The sequence below is a fragment of the Ostrea edulis genome, chromosome 1, assembly GCF_947568905.1.
Source record: "Ostrea edulis chromosome 1, xbOstEdul1.1, whole genome shotgun sequence".
In the NCBI taxonomy this organism is placed as follows: Eukaryota; Metazoa; Mollusca; class Bivalvia; order Ostreida; family Ostreidae; genus Ostrea; species Ostrea edulis.
Genome location: NC_079164.1, coordinates 57,863,685 through 57,879,074, shown reverse-complemented (window position 1 = coordinate 57,879,074; position 15,390 = coordinate 57,863,685). Strand labels below are relative to the sequence as shown.

The following is a 15,390-nucleotide window of genomic DNA, read 5'->3' as shown; positions in this document are numbered from 1 at the left end:
GATAGCACACGTATGCAATTGAGCTTACCACAAGACAAACTCAAAGGGCTCAAGGCTGAGCTTGGCAAATTTATGGAGTGCATTTGTGCCTCCAAGCAGCAACTTCAATCCCTTGCAGGGAAGCTTAACTTGGCAGCCTCAGTGGTTTATGGCGGAAGAGTATTCCTGCGTCGTATAATAATTAAATGCTTTCTGTAAGTTGCAGCACAAAGGTCACAAAATACGCTTATCAGATAACATCCACCAAGACATCACTTGGTGGTATCGGTTTTTAGAAACCTTCAATGACAAGTCGCTACTCTTGCATCAAAACTCTATTACATCGGACCACACTGATGCCTGCACTGCTGGGGCAGGGGTGGGTGGGTTGTGGAATGGTGATTGGTTCTACTGCTCATGGCAATCTGATTACCCTTCGGCAGTGCATTGCCATATTAATGAGAAAGAAATTATGGCAGTTATCAGAGCAGCCCATTGCTGGGCACCTTATTGGTCTATAACCACAAGGTCATGTTCTTCTCAGACAATTCTGCTACAGTAGCTAGCATTAATAAGTGTTCATCCAAGAACGCCACGCTCATGAAATGTTTGAGAAGTCTATTCTGGTTTTCCGCTATCTACAATTTCCGCTTTCTTGCCAGGTATAGACAACACGGAGGCAGATTTTCTGTCTCGTTTACCTGAAAAACATAATTTTCATGCATTGCTTTCCTTAGTGCAGCTTCCATGCGGGGGGTTACATACTGCTTGGTGGTATCACATCTCCCTGAAAACGTTTTATTCTTTACTTCATAGGCACAGCCTCGACCTGTACAACAGCCTTGGACTCAAGGGTACAATTGCTACGGAGTAAGGTCCTGGATGAATCCACGAAGAGGACTTGTGCCTCATACCTTCAACCTTACCTAACTTTCTGCAATCTTTTAGGTATCTCATTAGTACCCATTTCAACAGTTAACTTAGCTCGATTTATAGCCCTCCTATCCTTTAGATTGTCATTTCATTCTCTTCGTTACTATTTACGTGCAGTTCAATGGTTACACCTGGAGGCGGGTTTCCCCAACCCCATTGAGTCATATTACATTACTAGCACACTCAAGGGCACAAACGTTTACTTGGGGCCACCACAAAGGCCAAGCTACCCATTACCTCCAAGATCCTTTACAAGGTCTTTAAATTACTTTACTTGCATAATTCACAACATTTGTGTTTTTGGGCAGCATGCCTTGTGGGATTCTTCTCCTTCTTTAGAAAGTCAAACCTCCTTGCACCCTCATGGAAGGCGTTTGATCCAGCTAAACATTTATCCAGGTCTAATATCCAATTTTCATCAAAGGGAGCAGTGATCAAGGTCCTGTGGTCTAAAACCATCCAGTTTCATCAGCGGGATTTATTGGTCCCCTTACCACATGTTTTGCTTTATATACATGTACTTATTTTGTCATACACTTTGGCTTTGTTATGTATAATAAATCATGGTTATTTGCCAAAACTGGTTGTTTTACTTTAACGTAGACAGTTGAGAGATAAAGGAAATTAATAGGACTACAAAATCACAGTCTGTGGTGTAACTGTCAGTTACACGTTTATGTAAATACTGAGTATAAATGGTGCTTGCAACAATAAAATGAAGTAACTCTTCAGGCAAACAAACAAAAAAGTTAACTCATACATTGTTGATTTGGAGACATCACAGCAGGGGTCCGAATATAATTAAAACTCAGGAAAGGCTACATTATTGTAAATATAGGAGGAATATTATCTCAGGAAAGGCTACATTATTGTAAATATAGGAGGAATATTATCTCAAAGAATGAGAGAAATTATAAAAATCAAATCAAAATAAGTTGAAATAATCTAATACATAAGATACCGTCTTTAATTTATGATGCCTTAAATTAGTAATTTAAAACACTGTAAGTGAGGATCTGGCTCCAGGTGTCTAAAACAAAACTGACAGTCTATGAAATACACTGTAAATTGCTTACCTTAATCTCTTTGGGTTCTCATCAGAACAACTATAAATGTACAACACCTTAGCATGTGACCAACTCTATGACAACTCAGTGCAGCTGGTGATATCAGTTTTGGTGAGCCTCATGTCTAGCATTTAAATGAATCATGAACCTCAATTTGTGGTGCTTATAAGAGTCGTAAAGTCCTGTGAAGATTGCAAAGACCTGCTCTCAGATATACGGTTTATTTCAATATATTATTAACTAGTTCTAATTGTAACGGGGACCATTACATATGTTCTCCAAACTTCCCCCAATAGAAAGTCATGTCATTGTAAACCTATAGCAAAAAAATCATTTTATTTTACCTTTTGTTACTACGTTTAATATCATCATTTCAGTACGAAGAAATAAAAGAAAGCAATTTGCACATGCATTCAGGTGTACGCGAGTATGATTCCGTACTTTTGTTGATGTCATTCAACAGACATTTGTACCATATACCCACAGTATGAATTTCATAATGTTTGCATCACATATAAGAAAGTTATAGTGATTTTAAAATCATCCAATCAGACATCAGAACATATGCATGCACGTGCTGAGCAGTAATTTTAACCACAGCAATTTGTAAGGAGTACCAAGACACACCTAAAACCTCAACATCATAAGAATTTAATGAAAAACAAAAATGTTATCGTCCTTTAAAAAATGAACATTTGAAAGACGATGCATGCATGCGCGTGTGTGTTGGAATTTTTTATTACACCAATATATAGACACACATATTATCTGCCAATGCTGTGAATATCAACTTATTCGCTTCATTAATAAGAGAGTAAAAATACAGACGGTTTAGTATTATCCAATCAAAAAGAAGTGCATGTGCGTGCAGATTGGTAATTTTGACCATGCAAATCAGTTAAAGTTCTCAATATATCTACCTATGATATGAATATATACTACTCAAAATTTGATAAGGATCACTAGGTTATATGTGTGTAATTTACCACTAACATAATAAAAGACATAAATTTGACTCAGAAACGTGTTTACTCAGGTTATGAATGAAAATTCATGAACGGCATGAACTTTTATCAATACGGAATGCTTGAAATCTGATAACAATTAACACCAAAAGGCATTTCATTACAAAAAGTTAACAGCAAACCAGAGAAAGAATTACACAGTTTTTGGGGATAGTCCATCATTACACTTAGTCGATGAAGTGTCAATACCGGGTATGGCCTCCCCTTGCATCAATGACGGCTTGACAACGTCGAGCCATGCTGTCAATAAGCACCCGGATGTTTCCAATGGGAAGGTTCCACTCTTCCACGAGGGCGTTTCCGAGCTCTGCCAAAGTCGTGGGTTGTGCTCTACGGCGTGAAAGGGCAACCTGCAGCATGTTCCATACATGCTCAATCGGGTTCAAGTCCGGCGAGCGCGCTGGCCAGTCCATACAGACAATTGTCTCCTGCTGAAGGTACTGCTCCACCACCCTGGCGCGATGAGGACGGCCGTTATCATCCATCAGGATGTACTCGGGGCCAACAGCACCAGCGTAGGGTCTGACGTAAACATCGAGGATCTCATCCCGGTACCGCATCCCCATCATTGTTCCTCTCTCCAGGACATGAAGATCTGTTCTTCCATCCCTGCTGATTCCACCCCAGACCATGATGGAACCACCACCATAACGGTCATGTTCACTGATGTTGGCATCATGGAAACGTTCACGTGGCGACCACACTCGGTGCCTCCTGTCTGTAAAGTCCAAACAATACCTGGACTCATCGGTGAACAGAACTTGAACCCAATCGTTCTGTGTCCAAGTGACATGATCTTCAGTCCCGTCCAATCGCTCCCGCCGGTGTCGAACAGTCAGAGGGACTCGAACACATGCCCTTCTCGAGTTGAGACCTGCATTGTGAAGCCTATTCCGTATCGTCTGAGTGGACACATTCACCCCCGAGGCGTTCAGTAGGTCGTTACGTAGGCTGGTTGCTGTCCAGAAGGGATGGTGTCGTGCCTGAAGAGCCACAAAATGGTCTTGGCGTTGGGTTGTCGACCTCTGACGACCACCCCCATGTCGGTGTGCTGCTGTACCAAAAGTTTGCTGTCGGTTCCAGGCCCTGTTTACAACGCTCTGGCTGACGTTTAGTGCATTTGCAACGTCACGTTGTGAATAGTCAGCGTCAAGCATTCCAATACATCTGCCCAGTTGTTCTGTCGTCAGGCGACGCCTTACACGTTGAGGGGCATTGTGTTGATAAACGTAGTGTAAACACTCAAGTGAGTTTGAAATTTTAGAAAGAATCAGACTCCGATGCCTGAGTGAAAATCGTGCAATGGTAGCAAAAGCATAAACTGTGATGAGAAACGCATTTCCCATGGCATGAAATGCACGTGCAAGTTTGTTGAAGACGTTTTTGATTTTACTTGGACACAATATTGCCAGTTATGCAGTTATTAATTTTTTAAACAGAAAAATATCTATGATCCTTATCAAATTTTGAGTAGTATATATCAAACCATTTCAGTGAACAACAAAAAAGGTAGACGGATTACAAAGTTAGTGTACAAAAAATGTTGTGCACGTGTATCCGCAACATGCACATGCAGACAAAATGACTATCATTTTTCACATCTACGAATGATATACTATCATCCTATCAAGGTTTCATATCAATCCCTTGTGCATTCTGATCGATGACTTATTACACTCTATGAAATAATGTTATGAGCATTAGAATTTTAAAAAATGAAAAATTACATATTTTTAAGGTACTTCCGGTGGATGACGGAAGTGACGGCAACAAAATTGAAACACATAATTATGTCACATCTACAAGTCACCATGATCTAACATTCCTGAAAGTTTCAAGACTCAATCTTTGATTATTTATGAGAAAACGCCTGGAGAAAAAAAAACCCTGGAAATCATAGATATTTAATGAACGGAAGTGAATTTTGAAAAAAAAAATAAAAATTCACAATACTCTAAAGATGGATAATGTCAATTTTTTTGTGAAAATCATATCAAACACTTGAATTATAAGTGAGAGATATGATAGCAAAGAAAGAATGATTTTTTGAAGTTTTTCTCTAAAAACCGGAAGTTGTTGTTTAAACTTCCGGTAAATGTAACATTTTCTGGAACTCCAAAAGACACTTAATTATTCCATGCACGTTTTGTTTCAAAAGCATAAATTTTATATTTGACGTTTCTTTCGTTTACTTTTGGTGGTGGCCGGAAGTGACCGATGATAATGATAAATTATATTACAAAATACAAGTCACCACCAATCATCCCTGAAAGTTTCAAGACTCAATCATAAACCGTTTATGAGAAAACGTCCGGTCAAAATGTCATTTGAAAAACGGAAATTCAGCCCTAACTCGCGACCGGAAGTGTATTTTGAAATAGTATTAAAGGGTGTCCTAGAGATGGATAATGTCAATAATATCTGTGAACATCGTATTAAAAAGTTGATAGATAAACAAGATCTACGAGAACAAAGAAAGACCAATTTTTGGAAGTTTTTCTCTAAAAACCAGAAGTTGCTGGTTAAACATCCGGTAGGTTTAACATTTTCTGAAACTCCGAAAGAGACCTAGCTAATTAATCTATGCATTAAGTTTTGTTTCAAAAGCATAAATTGAAATTTGACGTTTCTTTTGTTCACTTCCGGTGACGGCCGGAAGTGACGGATCGCAATGATTAACCTTATCAAGATCAAGAACTTTGCTTTTTCTAAAAATCGCTAATCTATATTCTAGGAACTTAAATTGTTATGAACTATTCAAGAATTCTGAAAATTCTTGATTAGTTCTTAAAAAGTTCAAAATCTTTTTTAAGAATTACTTAAGAATAATTTAATTCTTAAACTGTTCTTTATTTGTTCAAAAACATTTCAATAACATTTTAAGAAATTTTGGAGTTTGTGAACAGTTCTAAGTGATGTTCAAGAACCATTTAGGAACTAAACTTCTTGAAAAGATTGTTGAACAGTTCTGGAACTGTTTAAGAAGTTTGAGAATAGTTCAAGAACACAAGAATAAATTTTCGCTGGGGGTGATTGGTAATCATTTTTGACAACTACTACAACTCGTATAGTGCATGTAGTACTTTTGATATTTTAAAGTTCTCAAGCATGTGAGAAGTTTAATTTGCACTCATTACATGATGATGACTATTTTACAGGTCTCTGTATTAAGGAGTGTCAACCATCCACATGTGCTGCGTTTTATGGGTGTTCTATATAAGGACAAAAAACTAAATTTGGTCACAGGTAAGTCTATCCTTCAAATCAGCAGAAATGCAAGTACGCCTGACAGTTAATTGTTCAGAGCTGTCAGTATTAGATATGCAGTGACCGTGAGTGAACAAATGTTCTGAAGGCTGAGTACAGGGATGTTTCTTGTACTGGAAAAAGTGTGTACAGTGTACATGTATACTGATTTAAAAACAGAAATGCAGGGTACAATTTCATATTCATTTTAAGACATGATTCAATACATAATAATTAGCTTCATTCCTTATGATTTATTACAAAAAAGACAAAACCACACTGATCATGATAAATAAATAGAACTTCCTTCCATCACGCAAGGATACCGACAAAGTTTTGATCTTGAAGGAAATTAAAGACATGGGGTCTATCTTTTATCTCAAAAATGACATCACAATATTTTGCAAGAAGAACTCCAAAAAACAAATTTGTAGTATTAATTGAAATTTAATAGGATTAAATTATTATTATGCCCCCCCCCCCCCCTTCAAAGAAGAGGGGCATATTGGTTTGCACCTGTCGGTCGGTAGACCACATGTTGTCCGCTCAATATCTTGAGAACCATTCACTTGATCGTAATGATATTTCATATGTGGGTTGGTTATGAAAAGAAGAGGACCCCTATTGTTTTTCAGGTTAAAAGTCAAGGGTCAATCTATTCTGGACATAGGAATATACTGTCTGCTCAATATCTTGAGAACCCTTTGCTTGACAGACATCAAACTTGGTACACTGGTACATCTTCAGGGGTTGATGACCCCTATTGATTTTTAGGTCACATGGTCAATCCACTCTTGACATAGGAAGATATTGTCAGCTCAATATTTTGAGAACCCTTTGCTTGACAGACATCAAACTTGGTACACTGGTACATCTTCAGGGGTTGATGACCGCTATTGATTTTTAGGTCACATGGTCAATCCACTCTTGACATAGGAAGATATTGTCAGCTCAATATTTTGAATTGATGATACTACTCTCAATTAAATGATGTGTGTGTGTATAACCCTTTTCAATTTTGCACCATGGGTTTTACAAACATCTCTTGTTTATAAACAAGATGTACTTTCTATCTTACTTTTGATTGTCTCTGTATAATTATTGTTTACAAGTAATTGGTTGTATAACAAGACATAATTAATAAAAATCTTGTTGGGCAGCGTTTCTAATTATAGATGTTTTGGTCAGTAGGAGAGATAGAATTGACCAATGAGATAAGAGCAACCAGGGGCATTGATGCCTAGAGGGGGAGTCTGTAATTGTTTCATTTCATACTTAAGACGCTTGTGTTTGCAGCTACCCACCCTCCGTCCCCATCAGCATCCCTGGTTCTCTATGGGGCTACTTAATTCTAGGCGTTCATTCCAGGGGAATTCTACCTCCAAGTCTATGTTTGGTTTTGCTTATTATTACGGTATATACCAGTTTTATCATCACATATAACATATTGTACATAGGTAGTTTGTTAATTTTTTAATAGAATTTGACTAGTATGTTGTGTTTTCTTAGATTATCAGAAGTTTTATGCCTCCTGAGAATCAGTCCCAGGAATACGTTATCGCCCCTGGATTCAGCTCAGAGTACTCGTTCCCTTTCGTTGGCTGCTGGTATCAGCCCCGGGCATGGGTCACTTTCTTTGATGCCTGCTGGGATCAGCCCCAGGCATGGTTCACTTTTCTGTGATGCCTGCTGGGATCAGCCCCGGGCATGGTCTGCTCGTTCTTTGATGCCTGCTGGGATCAGCCCCGGGCATGGTTCACTTTCTTTGATGCCTACTGGGATCAGCCCCAGGCATGGTTCACTTGTTCTGTGATGCCTGCTGGGATCAGCCCCGGGCATGGTTCACCGTAGATGCCTGCTGGGATCAGCCCCAGGCATACTCCTGGGATCAGCCCAGAGTGCAGTCTGCATATATTGACCCTAGGCAGGGTTGTTTACTCTTTTACTTCCGACAGTTTTGATGATTGGATCAAGCCAGATATTGTTATTAATAATAAGATTGTTAAGAAAGGAATGAGTAGCCCACAAGACGCCCTGCTGATTGTGTTTGTAAACATTCTGAGGAACATTTTGTGATTTTCTAGTTATGAGCTTTAATTATACCCCCCGAACGAAGTTCAGGGGGGTATATATAGGAATCTGTCTGTCCGTCTGTCTGTCTGTCTGTCTGTGCAGATTCGTGTCCAGGCCATAACTTCTTTGTTCTTTGACATAGGCATACCATATTTGACACATGAGTGTATCACCATGAGACGATGTGTCATTACCTCTATATGACCTTGACCCTTGACTTCAAGGTCAAAATTAAAGGTTTTTTACAATGGATTCGTGTCCGGGCCGTGACTTCTTTGTTCTTTGACATAGGAATACCATATTTGACACATGAGTGTATCACCATGAGACGATATGTTGGGTACCTTCATGACCTCCATATGACTTTGACCTCAAGGTCAAAATTAAAGGTTTTTACAATGGATTCGTGTCAGGGCCATGACTTCTTTGTTCTTTGACATAGGCATACCATATTTGACACATGAGTGTATCACCATGAGAAGATGTGTTGAGTACCTTCATGACCTCTATATGACCTTGGACTTTGACCTCAAGGTCAAAATTGATTATATGGGTTTGACATAGTCATACCATAAGACATGGGTGTATGAGACTATGTGTCATGTACATTCATGACCTCTTTATGACCTTGACCTTTGATCTCAAGGTCAAAATTATAGGTTTATACCATGGATTTGTGTTTGGACTATATCTTCCATTTTTTTCTACAAAGGCATACCATATTTTTACACTGAGGAAAGAGGTAATTTATACCTATTAACAACACCCTTTGGGAGATTGGGGTAAGCAGGGGGTATTCTTAGTGAGCATTGCTCACAGTACCTCTTGTTTCGCCACTTTTTTGGAACATGCAAAATTTTACCAATATCTTAGACCCTATGCCTTTAAGGTAAGGTTTGCAACAACAGTGAGATAACTCTTCATATACCTCAGTGCACTTCGCACTCTATGATGTCACAATGAAAAAATGTGTCACGACATAGTTGTATCATGGGAAAATGTCATAATATTTACTACCGCTGTCATGTGTCAAGTGGCGTATGTGTATAAATCTCCATGACAAACTAATAATAATGTTTCTCAAATGATCATTTATAAATTATTTTCTTTGATATTATAAAAGTCTACAATTTTTTTATATATAGTATGCGCTACGGTAATTTCCTTTTTATGTTGTGACCTTGAAGTTGCCCCAAATGGGCATCGGCATTTGGAATACTGATGATGGAGAAAGTCAGTTGTTTGTAAACAACGGCATGGCTCTGGTAAAGATGATGATCAGTACCGGTTGCTGATATTTTGTGTGAAACCATGAGATGATCACATGTAATCTCTGCTAATCTTGCTAGGGAAAGTAGGATTTATTTTGATGCTGTTATAATCTATCAAATGTGTTCATGAATAGCATCCTCAAATTTGACAAGGTTCGACATTAACGAAGCTAGGAATTTTTATGACATTTCCAAGCATTTTTGAAAAATAAACCTGACCATGCATGCTTTACCTCTCTGATTACATATGCCCTTTATATTAATGCTTTAATTGACATCTACTTGCACCAATCGAGCGATTTATCGCATGAACTTTGAAATGTAGAAAACATGACAGATATGTGATCACGTAAGAATAAAAGAGAGGTCTTCTCTAGTATATCTTAAAATATTCTTAATTTTGTCTAAGGAACATCTGCATAACGACATTTACATTAATCCCCCCCTCTAGATCCGCCATTGACCGGGCTTTTTATTGTCGCGAAGGTTACAGTCGTCTGTTCAACTATGTAAACAAACAACAAGCTGTGGAACAAGAAGAGGGAATTTATTTCAAAGATGTATATAAGACAGGTTTGGGCTAATGAAACACGGAATTTATGACGAAGCAGGACCGTGGAAAACCCGCCGGAAAATTGAAGATATAGATAATGCATTGTATTGAATTTAGAAAAAACAAAACAAACAAAAAACCCAACATCTTAATTTCTAATGAATGTGATACTACAATACTTGACAAATAAATATGAATATCAATTATGGACGGGAGTTGTATTTTGTTCATGAAAATGCCCAATGCACCCTTCAAAAGTTGTACTATATATAAAACAAAGTGACAAATCGCATCAATGAAATAATTCTTTTTAATCTGTTACCATGGAAATTGGAAACATTAAGCCCGGAGGGTAGTAATTCTGTATGTTTTCTTAAATGTTTATGGTACAGATATTATGTTTAAAGTGAAATTTTTCTGACGTAGACCTTGTAAAGCTGCTCAATATGCATTTTTTGTTGCCATAGCAACCAATTTGAATTATATTCAAGATACAAAAAGTACATTATTTTTGTGTTTTGAAATAAAATTTCTTTACCAATTAGTATAATCTGATAGATAGAGGATATCTATTTTGCGTGTTTTGATATTTGGTTTATCCAATGAGTTGGATAAACCAAAATACGCTATTATAGATGTTCTGTTTATCTCATACGTCTTCTTTTCACTTAATTTTGAGATGATCCCCAGTATGGTAGAAACAGCTGATTAAATTTGTTTTGAATGCGTGACTCGATCAGGCTTCGTACTTATTAATCTTCCTTACGCGGGGAAAAAACTGCGCTTATAATCGATTCAAGTATATTACAAAGGGCATTTTTATAAAAGAAACCATGGATGAAAATTGTTTTATAAGGGATATATTTTATGATTAATAATGGTTTTGCCATTCCAACAAAATAACAACTAGGTCTATTGACCGGGTATTTATTTTTTGACGTAGGCCTGACCTTCTGTTAAAAGTTTGATGTCGCCGTCTTTTTGAAATAAACATGTGTAACAACGATCATTGAAAATAGGCCTAATATTTTAATGCAGCGTTATTAGAATGTTCAACAGTTTACAATGAAAAGTAGAAGTGTTTGTGTGTTTGGATTTTATTCACGTGGTTTCTTTGAATCTGAGGGCGAGAGGAAATCCTGAAGCACTTTAGTAAGTTAGTAAGTAAATTACTTTCTCTATTGGCACATTTTAGAGGTTTTTAAAGACTAAATGACAATATTTTTACATCGATTTAAATCTACATGTATCCCAATTTGGGGTAGGCATATGACATATCATGTTAGGAATTGGACAGGGAACAATTTCTTATAAAGTTTGTCAAGGTATCCCATGACCTCAGAGAGGTCTACGGGGTCAAAGGTCATATAAGTGCACATTTTTAAAATCTTTTTTCTCTGAAATATATATATATTACTACCCCTCTCACTAGATTAGAGTCAAAAATAGGAAATTCTAACTGTATGAACTGATGTGCCTTTTAAAATACTACAAACACATCACAATCAAATTAATCAATTTTATTGACAAACAAATATTTTTGGTTGCTAAGCAATAACACTCATAGTACAATTTTGACCATAATTTGCCTTTCTGCATCCATTCGACACAACACCTTATCAAATGTTATCAAAAAGTACTACCCGTTTTTCCTCCCCAAGTTCAACGTATACGAATGTTCAAGTACTTACTTTCAATCACTAGATTTAAATGTACTTGCATCATATTTAACAGAAATGTTCTTATATTCAACCTCTTGAAACCTATTTCTAGACATGATTCTTGATACTGGGTTGTTCCGATAGGTGCATGCGTTGACCAATATCTGTCTATCGACTGGTACTTCACAGCAGACACTAAGATAATGCACAAAAATCTGGAAAACAAGGTATTTCTTGATATTTAGCCCTAAATACTAATGTATTGTCAGAGCTTTTGAATACTCAATTGGCTCTGTAGATGTTTTCTATAATCAAGGCCCTCTGAAAATTATGCATTTAATTACTTACGAAATTTTATCAGAGGTAATTGTAGTACACATTCAATAAATATGTTAGATGCACAGCCCGATTAATTTGGGTAAAGGTTATCTTTTTATTAAGCATTTTATTATTCGTTTTAAACTGGAAATCACTGTCACAATATCGGTTTTTCAAAACTAGTAATACCTGTACAGTTCCTCTTCAGTGAGAGGCTGCAAACTTCCTTAGGAAGCATATGACTATCCTTCCCCCCTAGATATGACCATCTCAGCATAATGGTTGGTGGCAACACAGATGGAGAAAACCAAATCTTCTGTCAAAAACAGTTCTCTGAATAATCGGGTCCCATATCAGAAAGGAAATTGCAAATAAAATCAGTATTGGCCATCATACCTTATTTGTCAGCTTTTAGAAAACTTGTCATACCTTATAATTAGAAACAGAATAATGATTTTCCGTGTTTTGTTTCTTTTTGTATGTATGTGATACCTAATAATGCAGTAAAAAACAGTAAAATGGTACACGCATATCAGCTAGTGTACCATAACGCCATGATTCCATTCGTGAGTGTATTCATTTGAATGTTAACCAAATATATACCGATTTAACCCTATATTCAACCTCAAAGAGTCATACCAACTGAATGTCAGGTTGTCACTCCGAATGAAATGCCACAGTTCTTGGATCAGGTGTCCCTGTGGCCTCCACATCAGCATCCTTCCAATGCATGTCTGGAATTGCCAGTAGACTGTCACTAGCGGATGATACCTGGGAACTTCCCACTAAATATTGGGATGTCAATACCCCTTTTAAAGATGAAAAGAAATTACAATTAAGAATTGTTGGTTTCTGTTTTAAAGCAAAATTAATGTAAGTTTCATGGTAACAAGGGACAGTTTCGCACTTAATTACAGCTCAAATTTATTCAAAGATAAGAGATGTCCTGTATTTGAAGTGACATTTGGTAAGGGATTGCATACATGTGTTGGAAATGAATGGAATATTTTATTATACATTGCGAGTGTAGCAGAGTGCGTAATGAAAAAAAAGATATGCATCATGTAGGTGTCAGCAATATGCCTAACATATACATGGGGGCAAATACTGAAGAAATTCAAGTTAAAACCTACAGGGTCCAGCCTTTCCATGGGTACCAACATTTTTATATGTCCGTCATTAGACGGAACGTATTATGTTATGGCGCTGTCCGTCCCGCTGACTGGTCATGCATCTGTCCGTCCGTCCCAGGTCATGTTTTCATTGCATTTCAGCTGGATTTGTGCATCCTTGACCTACTTTAGGGCTAAAAGTAGGTCAAACAGTTTTCCGGACTTTTTTCCGTTACAGATACAGATACTGCCCTGAAAGTTACATATAAGCTTCCTTTCAGAGGAATACGAGTTCAGTTTGAATTTCAGCTGGATTTATCCGTTCGTCCGTGACCTACATTAGGACTAAAAGTAGGTCAAATAGTTTTCCGGGCTGTTTTTGACTTTTGATATAGCCCTGATATTTAGTCAAAGGCTTCCTCTTGGAGGAATACAAGTTCAGTTTGCATTTCAGCTGGATTGTCCATCCTTGACCTGCTTTTGAGCTAAAAATAGGTCAAACAGTTTTCCGGGCTTTTTTTTCCTTACGGATACAGATATTGCCCTGATATTTAGTCAAGCTTCCTCTCTGAGGAATACAAGTTCAGTTTGCATTTCAGCTGGATTGGTCCATCCTTAACCTACTTTTTGGAAACAAAATATGTCAAACAGTTTTCCAGGCTCTTTTCATTACAGATACAGATATTGCCCTGATATTTTGTCAAAGGCTTCCTCTCAGAAGAATACAAGTTCAGTTTGCATTTCAGCTGGATTGGTCCATCCTTGACCTACTTTTGGACTAAAAATAGGTCAGACAGTTTTCTGAGCTTTTTTTCATTATGGATACAGATATTGCCCTGATATTTGGTCAAAGGCTTCCTCTCGGAGGAAGACTAGTGCAGTTAACATTTCAGCTGGATTGGCGCACTATGACCTACAGTACTTTAGGGGTAGAAGTAGGTCAAATAGTTTTCCAGATTTTTTGGGGGGATTGCTCTGAAATTTAGTCACAATCTCCCTTTCAGAGATTAAATACATAATCAGTTCACATTTCAACTTAATTGGTGCACCATGACCTACTTTAAGGCTAAAAGTAGATCAAATAGTTTCCTGGACATTTTATCATCATAAATAGATATTGCACCGACATTTTGTCACAACCTCACTCTCGGTGAAAATTTAATATATAATCTAGTTCACATATCAGATGGATTGGTACACCATGACCCACTTTAAGGCTTTTCTATTCAGAATGTGTGTTATATCAATTCAGAGTGCACAATATGCTTCCAAGTTGAATTTCACTGTCTGACGGGTGTATATTGTACCGTTTGCGGTACTCTTGTTGACCCTGTGACCTTGACCTTGGATTTTGACCTACTTTTTGAAAACTTTAACCTTGCTAATAACTTTTGAACAGTAAGAGATAGAGCTTTGATATTTCACATGAGTAGTCCTTGTGACAAGACCTTTCCGTGGGTCCTAAACCCTTTGACTTTGACATTTGACATACTTTTAAATAATTTGACATTAGTCATAACTTCTAAATGGTAAATATTAAAGCTTTCATATTGGACATGAGCATTTCTTATGACAAGGTCTTTCTACTAGTACCAAGATATTTATCCTTGTGACCTTGGCCATCTTTGGAATTGACCAAATATTGGGGGCATTTGTGTTTCACAAACACTTCTTGTTTTATTTCTATAATGATGAATTCAATTATAAGCATCAACTCCTGTAAGTTTCCAATATATTGTCAATCACAAATTTTAAAATATTTTGAAATTTTTAATGCTTGTAAGCTAGCTTACACTTATATCAGTGATCAATTTTCTTTCCTTCTGTGAAATGATATTGTACATGGAAGTAGGACAGTTTCTCTCTCTCTCTCTCTCTCTCTCTCTCTCTCTCTCTCCTGTTGAATCAATAAATAGTACATGCAAAGTGACCGTAACAATTATATGTGATTCTCAAAGAAACAATGAATTTTGAAAGTTGCATGTACCATATTTGTGTTTATAAATTTCCTTTTATACATTATTTGTGTAATCAACTGTTTATTTTGGATTGCGAATGTAATACCCTATTTTCACCCAGATGTGTATTTCCGATCACTATTCCCTTATTTATATATCTAAGTTTGTATGAGATCATCGATAAATTTTGAATT

At 37.1% G+C, this 15,390-nt stretch overlaps 1 protein-coding gene across 6 annotated transcripts in view; it reads left to right on the top strand.

Annotated features, from left to right (window-relative positions):
- Positions 1–15,390, top strand: part of LOC125664639 (LIM domain kinase 1-like) — a 231,804-nt gene that overhangs the window by 165,686 nt on the left and 50,728 nt on the right. For all 6 annotated transcript variants that reach the window (XM_048897478.2, XM_056154636.1, XM_056154629.1 and 3 more), the window contains one exon: positions 6,163–6,250. In XM_048897478.2, the coding sequence (XP_048753435.1) occupies positions 6,163–6,250 (88 nt within the window). The remainder of the gene's footprint in view (positions 1–6,162; positions 6,251–15,390) is intronic.